The sequence below is a fragment of the Hemitrygon akajei genome, chromosome 18, assembly GCF_048418815.1.
Source record: "Hemitrygon akajei chromosome 18, sHemAka1.3, whole genome shotgun sequence".
In the NCBI taxonomy this organism is placed as follows: domain Eukaryota; kingdom Metazoa; phylum Chordata; class Chondrichthyes; order Myliobatiformes; family Dasyatidae; genus Hemitrygon; species Hemitrygon akajei.
The window spans coordinates 488,151-504,585 of NC_133141.1; the positions used below are offsets into that span (position 1 = coordinate 488,151).

The window sequence follows — 16,435 nt, forward strand, 5'->3', positions numbered from 1 at the left end:
TATTGTGATCACTGGTTCCTAAGGGTTTTTTTTTACCTTAAGCTCCCTAATCACCTCAGGTTCATTACATAAACCCAATCGAGTACAGCTGATCCCCTTGTCGGCTTAATGATAAACTGCTCTAAAAAGCCATCTCTTAGGCATTCAACAAACTCACTCTCTTGTGATCCATTACCAACCTGATTTTCCCCAATTGACCTGCATGTTAAAAAAACTCTCATCACTATCATAACACTGCATTTTTGACTCACCTTTTCTATTTCCTGTTGTAATCTGTGATCCACCTCCCAGCCACTGTCATCAACATCCTTTTACCCTTGCAGTTTAACTCAATCCACAAGGATTCAACATCTTCCAATCCTTTGTAACATTTTTCTGCTGATTTGATGCCGTTCTTTACCAGTACAGCCACACCACCCCCTCTGCCTACCTTCCTCTCCCTCCAATATAACATGTAACCTTGGACATTCATCTCCTAACTGCAACCATCCCTCAGCCACGATTCAGTGATGGCCACAACATCATACCTGTCAATCTTTAATAGCGCAACAAGATCATCCACCTTATTTCTTACACTCCGTGCATTTAGATACAGCACCTTGAGTACCGTATTTGCTACCCTTTCTGATTCTGCATCTCTAATATACTGATGCTTATCATGTTGCCTGCAACTATGTTCCATCATGTGCCTGCCTTTCCTGACAGTCTGACTGCACACTATCTTTACTTTTTTATCATCCATCCTATCCTGAGTCCCATCACTATGGTTCCCATCTCCTGCCAAATTGGTTTAAACCCTCCCCAACAGCTCTAACAAACCTGCCCATGAGAATATCGGTCCCCCTCGGGTTCAGGTGCAACCTATCACTTTTGAACAGGTCATACTTCCCCCAGAAGAGATCCCAATTATCCAAGAACCTGAAGCTCTGCCCCCTGTACCAACTTCTCAGCCATGCATTTATCTGTCAAATCATCCTGAATTGATGAATTTGTGGCCAGGTTTGCTGATGATACCAAGAATGGTGGAGGGCAGGTAGTTTTTAGGAAGCAGAGAGGGTACAGAAAGACTTGGACAAATTAGGAGGATGGGCAAAGAAGTGACAGATAAAATACTGTGTTGGGAAGTGCATGAACATAGAACATAGAACTCTACAACACATTACAGGCCCTTTAGCCCACAATGTTGTGCCAACCATGTAACCTACTCTAGAAACTGCCTAGAATTACCCTACTGCATAACCCTCTATTTTCTAAGCTCCACATACCTATCAAAGAGGCTCTTAAAAGGCTCTATTATATCCACCTCCACCATCATCACTGGCAGGCACCCACCACTATCTGTGTGATAAACTTACCCATGCACTTTGGCTGAAGAAATAAAATGGTAGACTATTTTCTAAATGGAGAGAAAATTCAAAAATCTGAGGTGCTAAGTAGCTTGGGAATGTGTTTGTTTTTTAAGACTGAATATATGTTATTCACATCAAGATCAAGATGGATCACTGAGCAATATCAACTTACTCACAGCTATTACATTTTCAGCATGCTTGGACACTCATACCTCCTGATGATTATCCTCATCTTGTTGCGGTTTCCTGTTATTCATGGATCCCCTCTTAATGCAATAGATTTACTGCCCCAAGGCGAAGTAGACAGCCAATGCTTTGATACAGCATTACTTGACCTTGGAGAAACAATACACATAAATGTCATTGAAAATGTGCAAGACCTGTGGAAGTTCCTGATACATCTGAAAGAGTCCAGAACACCGCAGCATAGATACCTCTTCTGGGATTTGGCCCAACTGTTCTGGGATGTCTATGTGGATTGTTTGCTTGGAAGAACTCATGGACTCGGCAAACGCAAAATGATAACAGGCAAGGATGTTGCAATTTGAACTTAGAGGTATTTCTTCCATTTTCTTGTTTGGATCCAGAAAACACGTTCATTTATCAATTATAAAGTAATGTTAGCAGTCATTTTTCATAGAGTGATCATACAATTGACAAACTAAGATTGATCTTGAACCAGAGTAGAAAATAAAGCTGTAGAGAAGTTTGCTTAGTTAGTGACAAATTCTCTAACTGGCATGTCATTTTAGAAGTTTGTCACTTCCAGTGATCTGCCTTCAACCCAGCCTTCAATGTGGAGTTGTGTGGAGTTTGCCAATTAATTGGCTGCTGTAAATTAACTCCAAGTATAAGTGAGGGATAGAGTCTAGAAGGAGCTCATGAAAATAAAAAAGGTTAGTGTAAATGAGTGTTTTATTATTGATAATGCATTCAGTAACTGCTTGTATGACTAGAAGTTGAAGCTGTTAATCAGATAAGAGATCTATAGACATAATTGATAACTTCAGTTATAACTTTATCAGGGCTCATCAAAATGTATAGACTATATGGAACTATATTAGGCAATGGAATAACAAGATATAGGAACAGAATTAGGCCATTTGGCCCATTGAGTCTGCTCCAGCATTTCATCATGGCTGATCCAATTTTCCTCTTAGTCCTGTATCCCCTTATGCCCTGATCAACCAAGAATCTATCAACCACTGCCTTAAATATACATAAAGACTTAACCTCCAAAGTTGCCTGTGGCAAAGAATTCCACAGATTCACCACTCTCTAGCTAAAGAAATTCCTCCTCATCTCTGTTCTAAAATGATGCCCCTGCCCCTCTATTCTGAGGCTGTGTCCTCTGGTCTTAGACTCACCCACCATAGGAAACATCCTCTCCACATCGACTCTATCAAGGCTTTTCACCATTTGATGGGTTTCAATAAGGACACCCCCCCCCCCCCCCCAATTCTTCTGAGGTCCAGTTAATACAGGCCCAGAGCCATCAAACACTCTTATTATGACAAGCTGTTCAAACCTGAAATAATTTTCGTGAACATACTTTGAACCCACTCCAGCTTCAGCACATCTTTTAGATAAGGGGCCCCAAGCCTGCTCACAATTCTTGAAGGCCTCACCAGTGCTTTATGAAGTCTCAAGGCTGGAATTCAATCCTCAAACTCCACCTCTCAGACCCAGAACACAAAACTCCACAGCTGAATATCTACAGCTGAAATACCACAACTCAAACTCCACTTAACACCTTCCATCTAACTCTACACGTTCAACACCAGCCCTGAAACTCCACCACTCAAATTCCACTATTTAGCAACCTCCACTCAGTCTCTAACACCTCCAAAACCTCCACACCTCAAGTTCCTCAGGTCAAACATCAAAACTCAGAACCTATGCCTCCAACACTAGTGCTGAAACTCCACACCACCCTACCCACCAAACCCCATGACTCAAATTTCACAGGTCAAACCCCACTGCTTAAGACCCAGGACTCAAACTCCACCCCTCAAAATCCACATCTGAAGCACCAGAACTCAAACACCACTCCTCCAACTAGAACATCTAACACCTTCCCTCCAACTCTATACCTCCAACACCACCACTAAAACTCCACCACTCAAATACCACTACTTAATCTCCACACTTCACTATCACCCCCTCAAACTCCACACCTCAAACATTACCCCTTCAAACATCACAGCCTCAAATTCCACACCACACCTCAAACACCATGTCAGGGCACTAAAGCAGGGACCAAATTACAGACCAAGTACTGTGCACACTGTGATAGTTACTGAGTTCAGGTGGAGATCAAAACATCCAGCGAAATCCAACAACCAGAATCAGGAATGAAGCAGAGTCAATATTCAGATAGAGTTCAGATACAAATGCTAGAAAGGGTCAGGAACACTCAATCTGATAACAAAACAGGTGAAAACACAGGACTGAAATACACTGAGCAATAACCAGAGAGGCAGATGATAGGTGGAGCACAATGAGACACAGGTGGCATCAATACAGGTAATAATGAGAAACAGGTGAGAGATGGAGTACTCAGTAATACAGGGGCTGGAGTAGAGCAGGAGTGGGGACAGGAGCACATGGCAATACAAAACCACACACTGACAGGAAAGGAGTGGAGGGTTATGGGCTGAGTGCGGGTAGGTGGGACTAGGTGAGATTAAGAGTTCGGCACGGACTAGGAGGGCCAGAATGGCCTGTTTCTGTGCTGTGATTGTTATATGGTTATATGGACAGCTAGGGGGAAAACACACAAAAAGACAGAGTTCAACTGGAGGTACTGACAGTACCCAACCCCCACCCCCCCCACACACACAGACAGCTCCTGGTGTCAAAGCAGGTAGAGCTGGGTGCTGGCGATGAAAGTCCCTGATGAGAGAGGGGTCCACAATGTTACGGGCAGGGACCCAGCACCTCTCCTCAGGACCGTAGTCCTCCCGGTCCACAAGGTACTGGAGGCCACAGCCTCAGTGACGAATGTCCAGCAGTCGACGCACCGTGAAGGGCTCTGACCCATCGATGAGCCGTGGGGGAGGGGGGTTTTGGGGACAAGACACAGGGTGGCTCATGAAAGGCTTGATGCAGGACACATGGAAGGGGGGGATGAATACGGTGGAGAGTGGAGGGGAGCTTGAGACAGACGGCAGCAGGGCTGATGACTTTAGTGATGGGAAAGGGGCTGATGAAGCGAGAGGCGAACTTGCAGGAATCCACCTTGAGGGGCAGGTCTCGGGTTAAAGCCACACACGCTGTCCCTGGCGGTAATGTGGGGCTTTGGAGCGATGGCAGTCAGCTTGACGCTTGATCCTAGCAGAGGCACGGAGAAGGGCAGAGCGAGTGTGCCTCCACATCCGCTGACAATGGCGGATGAATGCCTCGGCAAATGGAACGCCAAACTCCTCCTCCTGGGCAGGAAACAGTGGAGGTTGGTAGCCAAGGCAGCACTCGAATGGGAACAGATCGGTGGATGAGGACAGATGAGAGTTTATGGCGTACTCGGCCCAGGGTAGCTGCTGACTCCACGCGGAGGGGTTCTGGGAGACCAGACACCGCAATACAGTTTCTGACTGTTGGTTGGCCCGCTTGGTCTGGCCATTGGTCTGTGGGTGGAATCATGAAGACAGACTCACAGAGGCACCCAGAAGATTACAGAAATTACAGACTCCAGAAATTGGATGTGAATTGAGAGCCCCAGTCTGACACAACATCTACAGGTAAACCAGGTAATTTAAAAACATGCAGTACGAGTAATTTGGCTGTTTCTTTGGCCGAGGGGAATGAAGGAATGAAGTGTACAGACTTGGAGAAACGATCAACTACTGTGAGGATGGTGGTGTTACCAACTGATGGGGGAAGACTGGTGACAAAATCCAGGGTAATGTGGGACCAGGGTCTCTTGGGGATAGACAGGGGTTGTAACAGACCAGCCTGTGACTGGTTAGAGTTCTTGCCTTGAGCACAGACCGAGCAGGCTGAGACGACGTTGCAGATGTCATCTCCCATGGAGGGTCACCAGAACCACCGACTGATGAAGGCCTGAGTACGCTTGGTTCCAGGGTGACAGGGTAACTGGGAAGAATGACCCCACTGCAATACCTGTGAGCGGACAGAGCTGGGAACATAAACACGGTTAGTGGGGCATTGACGGGGGGCTGCCTCACTCTGTTGAGCAGCTGGTACCATGTTTTCAATGTCCTATTGCGCTGATCCCACGAGGCAGTGAACAGGGAGGATGACATTGGGGACCTCAGGGGTCTCAGAGGAAGGAAATCTTCAGGAGAGGGCATCAGGTTTTCCATTCTTGGAACCAGGGCAGAAGGACAGAGTAAAATTGAATCCTGAGAAAAACAGGGACCGACGAGCTTGACGGGATTTGAGATGCTTGGCCGTACGGATATATTCCAGATTCATGTGATCAGTCCAGACTAAGGATGGCACCTTGGCTTCCTCCAGCCAATGCCTCCACTCCTCCAGAGCCAGCTTCACAGCCAGCAGTTCCTGGGTTTCCGACATCGTAATTCCGCTCTGTGGGAATGAGGCGGTGAGAGAAGGCGGCACAGGGGTGTACCTTCTCATCCTTGGCTGAGCGCTGAGAGAGAACAGCTCCTACGCCAATGTCAGATGCATCCACCTCCACAACGAACTGGTGAGGGGTTGAATCAGGATGGGGTCAGAGGTGAAATGTTCCTTCAGGTCAGAGAATGCTTTTTCAGCAGCAGGGGACCAGGAGAATCTTACAGCCGATGAGGTAAGAGCAGTGAGTGGTGCAGCCAGTGTACTGTAATTTCTAATGAAATGGCGATAGAAGTTAGCGAAGCCCAAGTGTTGCAACTCCCGATGAGTCGAGAATTGGGGCCATTCAACCACCGCCTTGACCTTCTGTTGCAGTGGTCCCCAACCACTGGGCTGCAAAGCATGTGCTACCAAGCTGCGAGGAAACGATGTGATTTGGCAATATGAAGCGATATGAGTCAGTTGCACCTTTCCTCATTCCCTGTCACACCCACTGTTGAACTTGAACGCACGCAAGGTCATCAGACACCTATACGCAGTGATACCCTCGCACCAGGGATCACTGGTTGGTGTCAGGTAACCGGCCACGTTGCACAGCCGGCAAGAAGTGCCATTGCTACTGGCCTGGAGCACGGACAGATGGTCGCCGCCTCTAAACCTGTTTAGCACACCGAATGCTCGTGGGAAACCTGGTGCTAAAATATTTGCAGACGACCTAATTCGGGCTCAGGGTTTGTAAGTAGGAGAGCAGCTACTCATCCCTCGAGCCAAACTTTTGTCAGCCGATAGCTCCTATCTACAAGGGGGGGGCGGGCGCCCACCTTGTCACTCTCCTCGCTCGGTCGGTTGACGTCTCCAGACTGCGACCGCCGCGGCCACAACTGACCAAGGCATCTGGTGGCGGGCGGGCGGAGGCTGGAGTTCGGGCCTGGAGGTTGTCTAATGAGGCAATGAAGCCCTCAAAACTGCTTCGGCACCTTGAGTCCAAGCTCCCTGCACTTAAAGACAAACCCGTTGAATATTTTTGAGTGAAAAAAACGTGAGCAAGCGGGACAGAATCAAGTGCTGAGAGCCACGAAAACTAAATTGTGGAACAGACTGGACATAAGGAACCCCCTTCCAGTATCGCTGTCTCCCATCACCCCTCGATGGGACTGTCTTGTTGCAGGGAAACAAGCCCAGGGCTCCCGCTGATTCAGCGATATTGGTATGTTGCAATGATTTCATATGTTCATACCAGGAAAATATGCGCTGAGTGTTTAATATTAAATTCATTAGATAAACCCTTTTAGAAACGAAATTGAGTGTATAAGCCACTTATAAGTGACTTGTGGTTGACTTATCACCTATATTCCGGTCGTGATTAACAACCCCCACCAACCACCCCCCCCCCCCCCGCCCCTGGTCGGCCAGTCTGCAAGAATACTGTCAATATTAAATGGGTCCGCAGTGCAGAAAAGATTGGTGACCCCTGTTCTATTGGTCTATCTGAATGGAACCGCCTGAAATTACATGCCCCAGGAAGGAGACAGTATTGCGATGAAACTCACATTTCTTAGCCTTCACAAAGAGCTGGGTCTCCAGAAGGCCCTGGAGAACTTTGCGGATGTGACCTGTGTGTTCAGCAAGAGACTTCGAAAAAAATCAAATTGTTAGAAACATAGAAAACTTACAGCACAATACAGGCCCTTCAGCACACAAAGTTGTGCCAAACATGTCCCTACCTTAGAAATTACCAGGCTTCCCCATAGCCCTCTATTTTTCTAAGCACCATGTACCTATCTAATAGTCTCTAAAGAAATAACCCTATTGTATCCACCTCCACCACCGTTGCCGGCAGCCCATTCCACACACTCACCATTCTCTGAGTAAAAAACTTACCCCTGACATCTCCTCTGTACCTACCCCCCAGCACCTTAAACCTGTGTCCTCTTGTGGCAACTATTTCAGCCCTGGGAAAAAGCATCTGACTATCCACACGATCGATGCCTCTCATCATCTTGTACACCTCTATCAGGTCACCTCTCATCCTCCGTCACCATAAGGAGAAAAGGCTGAGTTCACTCAGCCTATTCTCATAAGGCATGCTCTCCAATCCAGGCAACATCCTTGTAAATCTCCTCTGCACCCTTTCTATGGATTCCACATCCTTCCATCATACACCTTCTTAACCACAGCATCAACCTGCGCAGCTGCTTTGAGTGTCCTATGGACTCAGATCCCTCTGATCCTCCACACTGCCAAGAGTCTTACCATTAATACTATATTCTGCCATCATATTTGACCTACCAAAATGAACCTCTTCACACTTATCTGGGTTGAACTCCATCTGCCTCCTCTCAGCCCAGTTTTGCATCCTATGAAACTATGAAAATGGACAAGGGAGAGCCAGTGGATGTAGTGTACCTGGACTTCCAGAAAGCTTTTGATAAAGTCCCACATAGGAGATTAGTGGGCAAAATTAGGGCACATGGTATTGGGGGCAGAGTACTGACATGGATTGAAAATTGGCTGGCTGACAGGAAACAAAGAGTAGCGATTAACGGGTCCCTTTCGGAATGGCAGGCTGTGACCAGTGGGGTACTGCAAGGTTCGGTGCTGGGACCACAGCTGTTTACAATATACATTAATGATTTAAATGAAGGGATTAAAAGTAACACTAGCAAATTTGCTGATGACACAAAGCTGGGTGGCAGTGTGAAATGTCAGGAGGATGTTATGAGAATGCAGGGTGACTTGGACAGGTTGAGTGAGTGGGCAAATGTATGGCAGATGCAGTTTAATGTGGATAAATGTGAGGTTATCCACTTTGGTGGCAAGAACAGGAAGGCAGATTACTATCTAAATGGAGACAAGTTAGGAAAAGGGGAAGTACAACGAGATCTAGGTGTACATCAGTCAATGAAAGCAAGCATGCAGGTACAGCAGGCAGTGAAGAAAGCTAATGGCATGCTGTCCTTTATAACAAGAGGAATTGAGTATAGGAGTAAAGAGGTCCTTCTGCAGCTGTACAGGGCCCTGGTGAGACCCCACCTGGAGTATTGTGTGCAGTTTTGGTCTCCAAATTTGAGGAAGGACATTCTTGCTATTGAGGGAGTGCAGCGTAGGTTCACAAGGTTAATTCCCGGAATGGCGGGACTGTCATATATTGAAAGATTGGAGTGACTGGGCCTGTATACAGTGGAATTTAGAAGGATGAGAGGGGATCTGATTGAAACATATAAGATTATTAAGGGATTGGACACACTGGAGGCAGGAAGCATGTTCCCGCTGATGGGTGAGTCCAGAACTAGAGGCCACAGTTTAAGAATAAGGGGTAGGCCATTTAGAACAGAGATGCAGAAAAACTTTTTCACCCAGAGAGTGGTGGATATGTGGAATGCTCTGCCCCAGAAGGCAGTGGAGGCCAAGTCTCTGGATGCATTCAAGAGAGAGTTAGATAGAGCTCTTATAGATAGCGGGGTCAAGGGATATAGGGAGAGGGCAGGAACAGGGTACTGATTGTGTATAATCAGCCATGATCACAGTGAATGGCGATGCTGGCTAGAAGGGCCGAATGGCCTACTCCTGCACCTACTGTCTATTGTCTATTATCAATGTCCTGCTGTAAACTCTGACTACCCTCCACAACACCTCCAACCTTTGTGTCATCAGCAAACTTACTAACCCATCCCTCCACTTCCTCATCCAGGTCATTTATAAAAATCACAAAGGGTCCCAGAACAGATCCCTGAGGCACACCACTGGTCACCGACATCCATGCAGAATATGACCCGTCTACAACCACTCTTTGCCTTCTGTGGGCAAGCCAGTTCTGGATCCACAAAGCAATCTCCCCTTGGATCCCATGCCTCCTTACTTTCTCAATAAGCCTTGCATGGGGTACCTTGTCAAATGCCCTGCTGAAATCCATATACACTACATCTACTGCTCTTCCTTCATCAATGTGTTTAGTCACATCCTCAAAAAATTCAATCAGGCTCGTAAGGCACGACCTGCACTTGACAAAGCCATGCTGACTATTCCTAATCATATTATACCTCTCCAAATGTTCATAAATCCTGCCTCTCCAGGATCTTCTCCATCGACTTACCAACCACTAAGGTAAGACTCACTGGTCTATAATTTCCTGGGCTATCTCTACTCCCTTTCTTGAATAAAGGACCAACATCCGCAACCCTCCAATCCTCCTGAACCTCTCCCATCCTCATTCGTGATTCAAAAATCAGTGCCAGAGGTTCAGCAATCCCCTCCTTCGCCTACCACAGTAGCCTGGGGTACATCTCATCTGGTCCCGGTGACTTATCCAACGATGCTTTCCAAAAGCTCCAGCACATCCTCTTTCTTAATATCTACATGCTGAAGCTTTTCAGTCCGCTGCAAGTCATCACTACGATCCTATAACCATATAACAATTACAGCACGGAAACAGGCCATCTCGGCCCTTCTAGTCCATGCCGAACGCTTACTCTCACCTAGTACAACTGACCTGCACTCAGCCCATAACCCTCTATTCCTTTCCTGTCCATATACCGATCCAATTTTACTTTAAATGACAATACCGAATCTGCCTCTACCACTTCTACTGGAAGCTCATTCCACACAGCTACCACTCTCTGAGTAAAGAAATTCCCCCTCGTGTTACCCTTAAACTTTTGTCCCCTAACTCTCAACTCATGTCCTCTTGTTTGAATCTCCCCTACTCTCAATGGAAAAAGCCTATCCACATCGACTCTGTCCCAATCCACTCCTTCTCCATCCTTTTGCATCTCCTCAAAATTAGCCTTTTTCCAATCAAAAATCTCAACTCTGGGTCCTGTCCTTTCCTTCTCCATAATTATATTGAAACTAATGGTATTGTGATCACTGGACCTGAAGTGTTCCCCAACACATACCTCCGTCACCTGACCTATTTCATTCCCTAATAGAAGATCCAACACTGCCCCTTCTCCAGTCAGTACCTTTATGTATTGCTGCAAAAAACTATCCTGCACACATTTTACAAACTCCAAACCATCAATCCCTTTTACAGTATGGGCTTCCCAGTCTATATGTGGAAAATTAAAATCTCCCACAATCACAACCCTGTGCTTACTACAAATATCTGCTATCTCCTTGCAAATTTGCTCCTCCAATTCTCGCTCCCCATTAGGTGGTCTATAATACACCCCTATAAGTGTTACTACACCTTTCCCATTCCTCAATTCCACCCAAATAGTCTCCCTAGATGACCCCTCTAATCTATCCTGCCAGAGCACTGCTGTAATACTTTCTCTGATGAGCAACGCAACACCTCCCCCTCTTATCCCTCTGATTCTATCGCACCTGAAGCAACAAAATCCAGGAATATTTAGTTGCCAATCACATCCCTCCTGCAACCATGTTTCACTAACATCATACTTCCAGGTATCAATCCATGCTCTAAGCTCATCCACCTTTCTTACAATGCTCCTAGCATTAAAATAGATGCATTTAAGAAATTCTCCACCTCCTCCTTTCTGTTTATCTCTAACAGTACAAAGAACTTTACTGTCTTCTTTTTCTTCCTTCTCCCATACATCTGTTCCTACACTCTGGTTCCCCTCCCCCCTCATATCTAGTTTAAATCCACTGGAGCCTCTCTAGCAAACCTACCTGCAAGAATATTTGTCCCCCTCCAGTTCGGATGTAAACCGTCCCACTGGAACAGGTCCCACCTTCCCTGGAAAACTGCCCAATTATCTATAAATCTGAAGCCCTCTCTCCTGCACCATGTCTTCAGCCACGTGTTGATCTGCGCTATCTTACTATTTCTAAACCCACCTGCACGTGACACTTGTAGCAATCCTGAGATTGCTATCCTGGAAGTCCTGTCCTTCAACTTGGCACCTAGCTCCCTAAACTCAACTTTCAGGACCTCCTCACTCTTCCTATCCACGTCATTAGTCCCTACATGGACCATGACATCCGGCTTCTCCCTCTTGAGAATACTGAGAACTCGATCCGAGATATCGCAGACCCTGGCACCAGGGAGGCAACAGACCATCCAGGATTCTCGATCTCTTCCACAGAACCTCCTATCTGTCCCCCTAAATATTGAATCCCCTATCACTACTGCTCTCCTCTTTTCCCTCCTTCCCTTCTGAGCTGAGGGTCCAGTCTCGGTGCCAGAGACACAACCACTGCAACTTGTCCCTGGTACGTTGTCCCCACCAACAGTATCCAAAACGGTATACTTATTATTGATGGGAACGGTCACAGGGGTGCTCTGCTCTTCCTGTCTATTCCCCTTCCCTCTCCTGACAGTCACCCAACTACCTGTCTCCTGACTCCTAGGGGTGACTATCTCCCTGAAACCCCTGTCTATTTCTGCCTCTGCCTCCCGAATGATCCGAAGTTCATCCAGCTCCAGCTCCAGTTCCCTAACACAGTTTGTCAGGAGCTGCAGCTGGATGCACCTTTTGCAGGTGTAGTCATCAGGGACAGCTGTGCTCATCCTGACTTCCCTGCAACTATAAACTGCAAACAGAGCACTCAACTGCCCTAATTGCTACTTCCATTACCTACTCCTAAGCTAATTAGATTAATTAAAGGAGCTTACCCGGCCTTTCCTCACCTGGAGTGAAGCTCATACACAGCCTCTGCTCACTTTTTAAATTCCCCCGCTGATCTCAGAGGCCGACCTTCAGGCGCCTGCGAAGTCTAGCCTCTTTGCCCCGATCAGTTAAAAAAAAACAGCCTTTCTCCGAGCTTATTTTACCTCTTCCCTCTCCGCCTCTTGCTTCGATTTAATATCACCAAGATCCTTTTCCATAGTGAATACTCAGGTAAAGTATTCATTAAGTACCCGTGCTATTTCCTCCAGTTCCATACACAGTTTCCCACTGTCACACTTGATAGATCCTATTCTTTCACGTCTTATCCTCTTGCTCTTCACATACTTGTAGAATGCCTTGGGATTTTCCTTAATCCTGCCCGCCAAGGCCTTCTCATGGCCCCTTCTGGCTCTCCTAATTTCCTGTTTAAGCTCCCTCCTGTTAGCCTTATAATTTTCTAGATCCCTAACATTACCTAACTCTCTGAACCTTTTGTAAGCTTTTCTTTTCTTCTTGACTAGATTTATTACAGCCTTTGTACACCACGGTTCCTGTACCTTACTATAACTTCCCTGTCTCATTGAAACGTACCTCTACAGAACTCTACCCAAAGATCCCTTGAACATTTGCCACATTACTTCTGTACTTTTCCCTGAGAACATCTGTTCCCAATTTAAGCTTCCAGTTTCCTGCCTGAGAGCCTCATAATTCCCCTTACTCGAATTAAACACTTTTCTAACTTGTCTGTTCCTATCTCTCTCCAATGCTATTGTAAAGGAGATTGAATTGTGATCAGTATCTTCAAAATTCTCTCCCACTGAGAGACCTGACACCTGACCAGGTTCATTTCCCAATACCAGATCAAGTGCAGCCTCTCCTCTTGTAGGCTTATCTACATACTGTGTCAAGAAGCCTTCCTGCACACACCTAACAAACTCCACCCCATCTAAACCCCTTGATCTGGGGAGATGCTAATCAATATTTGGGAAATTAAAATCTCCCATCATGACAACTCTGTTATTATTACATTTTTCCAGGATCTGTTACCCTATCTGCTCCTTGATATCCCTGTTACTATGAGATGGCCTATGAAAAAACACCCAGTATAGTTATTGACCCCTTCTTGTTCCTAACCTCCACCTATGGAGACTCCGTAGACAATCCCTTCATGGTGTCCACTTTCTCTGCAGCCGTGACACTATCTCTGATCAACAGTGCAATCCCTCCACCTCTTTTGCCTCCCTCCCTGTCCTTTCTGAAACATCTAAAACCTGGCACTTGAAGTAAGCATTCCTGTCCTTGAACCATCCAAATCTCTATAACGGCCACCACATAATATCTCCAAGTACTGATCCACACTCTAAGCTCATCCGCTTTGTTCACAACATCTCAAGCCTTCGGTCTGAGCGCGTCCCTTCTCTATCACCTGCCTATCCTCCCTCACACACACTCTCCAAGCTTCCTCTATTAAGATTTGTCAAGATACACAAAAAATAATTGGTTCAGCATGTCCCTGAGAAGGTCATTTACCAGGGCTTAGAAAACAGTGGGGACATTGGTGAAACTAAATGGCATGATCAGATACTCGTAATTACCTCAGATGGTGTTAAAGGCCGTCTTCCATTCGCATTAGGGTGTGCCTAGGGTTTCTGGGGGTGTGGTCAGGGTTAATTGGAACATGCCTAGGGTTTGTGGGGGTGTGTGCCCCTTTTCGACCTTAGGATTAGGTTTGAGTGTTGGGCTGGTGGATGTATATGTTTGGCTGGGAGAGGTTAGGCTGCAGAGTTTTGAGTGGGGATGTATGAGGTCCTATGGCGGATAGGCTCATGTGGTGAAGCCAGGTTAATCTGGCCCATGCCTTTCCTTATCTTTGTCCAACACCAGTTCACTTAAGGAACCGGGTGTGCACTGGGACACACCATCAGTAATGCATCCTCAGATCGTCAGGTGTTTCGGGCCTTTAATCACTAGACATCCTCCCCGAGGTGGCCCAGCCAGGTCTTGTTCAGACCCGGCTTGTGTTTTCCCCATGGAACAGGATAATGAGAGGCATGTAATTCTGAGTGTCATGATATCTTTAAACATCATTACCTGGCATCTGTGTGCCTGGGATTGCGTGGGTTTAATTGACAGTGTTTACTGGGCATTCAGCATAACTGCACCTGAGTTTAGTACTGACTTGTTTTCTGAGCCCCATCTTGGGTTTAATTTACTGGTTCTCTCTCACCTTGTGGGTATCTGGGCTATCTTATCGGCATTTTGTGAGCCGGGAGAATGAAGAGCATGTCACTGTCAGGTTAGGTTGAGAGTATGCGGGCAGTGGGCAAATCAGCCCTCTTGTGCTTTTTGATCTCGTCACTTGAGATTCAGTTTCACACGACCCTGCCACTTTGATCTGGCCCGCGCCTACATTAACCAGGTCCAGCACTTGCCTATGTTGAATCTGGCCCACCCTGACATAGGACATCGCATTAGGATTAGGGTTAGGTTGTGGAACCGTCATTGCAACAGGACACCACCAGATGGGAGTGTTGTCCGCAGTGGAACTGTCATTGCGACAAGGCACCACTAGCAGGGAGTGTTATCCACAGCTAATCTGTTGTTATGGCAGGACACCACCAGGTGGGAGTATTGTCCACATCTGATCTGTCATTGTGGCAGGACACCAACATGTGGGAGTGTTGTACACAGGGGGCAACTCAATACGGCAGAACACCAGCAGGTTGGAGTGTTGTGGACAGCGGAACTGTCATTGTGACAGTTCACCACCAGGTGGGAGTCATGTCCACACTGGACCTGTCATTAAGGCAGGACAGCACCAGTGGAAGTGTTGTCCACAGTGGATCTGCTGTTACAGCAGAACACCACCAGGTGGGAGTGTTCTCCATAGACGGGTTGTCATTGCGGCAGGACAACACCAGGTGGGAGTATTGTCCACAGATGATCTGTCATTGCATCAAGACACCACAAGGTGGGACTGTTGTCTACAAAGGATCAGTCCTTGTGGCAGGACACCTGCAGGTGGAAGTGTTGTCCACACCAAAACTGACATCGCGGCAGGACACAACCAGGTGGGAATGTTATACACAGCGCACATGTCATTGCGGTAGGACACCACTGGGTGGGAGTGTTGTCCACATCTAACCTATCTTTACGGCGGGACACCACTAGGTGGAAGTATTGTCCACATCTGATCTATCTTTGCGGCAGGATACCACCAGGTGTGAATTTTGTCCATAGCGGACCTGTCATTGTGCCAGAACAACACCAGGTGGGAGTGTTGCCCACAGCGGGGATGCCGTTACAGCAGAAAACCACCAGGTCGGAGTGTTATCTGCAGTGGAACTGTCATTGTGGCAGGACACCACCAGTTGTGAGTGTTGTACCCAGTGGATCTGTAGTTACAGCAGGGCACCACCAGGTGGGAGTATTGTCCACGGCCAAACTGTCATTGCGGCAGGACACCACAAGGTGGGAGTGTTGTCTACAAGGGATCTGTCCTTGCGGCAGGACACCAGCAGGTCAAAGTGTTGTACACGGCCGGACTGTCATTCCAGAAGGCACCACAAAGTGGGAGTGTTTTCTGCAAGCGATCAGTTCCTCCAGCAGGACACCACCAGGTGGGAGTGTTGTCCCACATCTAACGTGTTGTTACAACAGGACACCACCAGGTGGGAGTATTGTCCACATCTGATCTATCTTTGTGGCAGACCACCACCAGGTGGGACGATTATCAACAGCGGAACTGTCATTGCAACAGGACACCATCAGGTGGGAGTGTTGGCCACATCTAACCTGTCGTTATGGCAGGACACCACCAGGTGGGAGTGTTGTCCACATCGCATTACGGTTAGGGTTAGGTTGAGAGTCTGCGGGCAGTGGGCGAATCAGCCCTCTTGTGCTTTTTGATCTCGTCACTTGAGATTCAGTTTCACGCGACCCTGCCACTTTGATCTGGCCCACACCTTCATT

The 16,435-nt window shown here is 47.1% G+C and overlaps 1 protein-coding gene across 1 annotated transcript in view; it reads left to right on the top strand.

Moving 5' to 3' along the window:
- The first annotated feature begins 6,039 nt into the window (after positions 1-6,039).
- The window catches only part of LOC140741597 (coiled-coil domain-containing protein 43-like), a 94,534-nt gene continuing 84,138 nt past the window's right edge, over positions 6,040-16,435 (top strand). The window contains exon 1 of the mRNA XM_073071899.1: positions 6,040-6,123. Coding sequence (XP_072928000.1) covers positions 6,040-6,123 — 84 coding nt within the window. The remainder of the gene's footprint in view (positions 6,124-16,435) is intronic.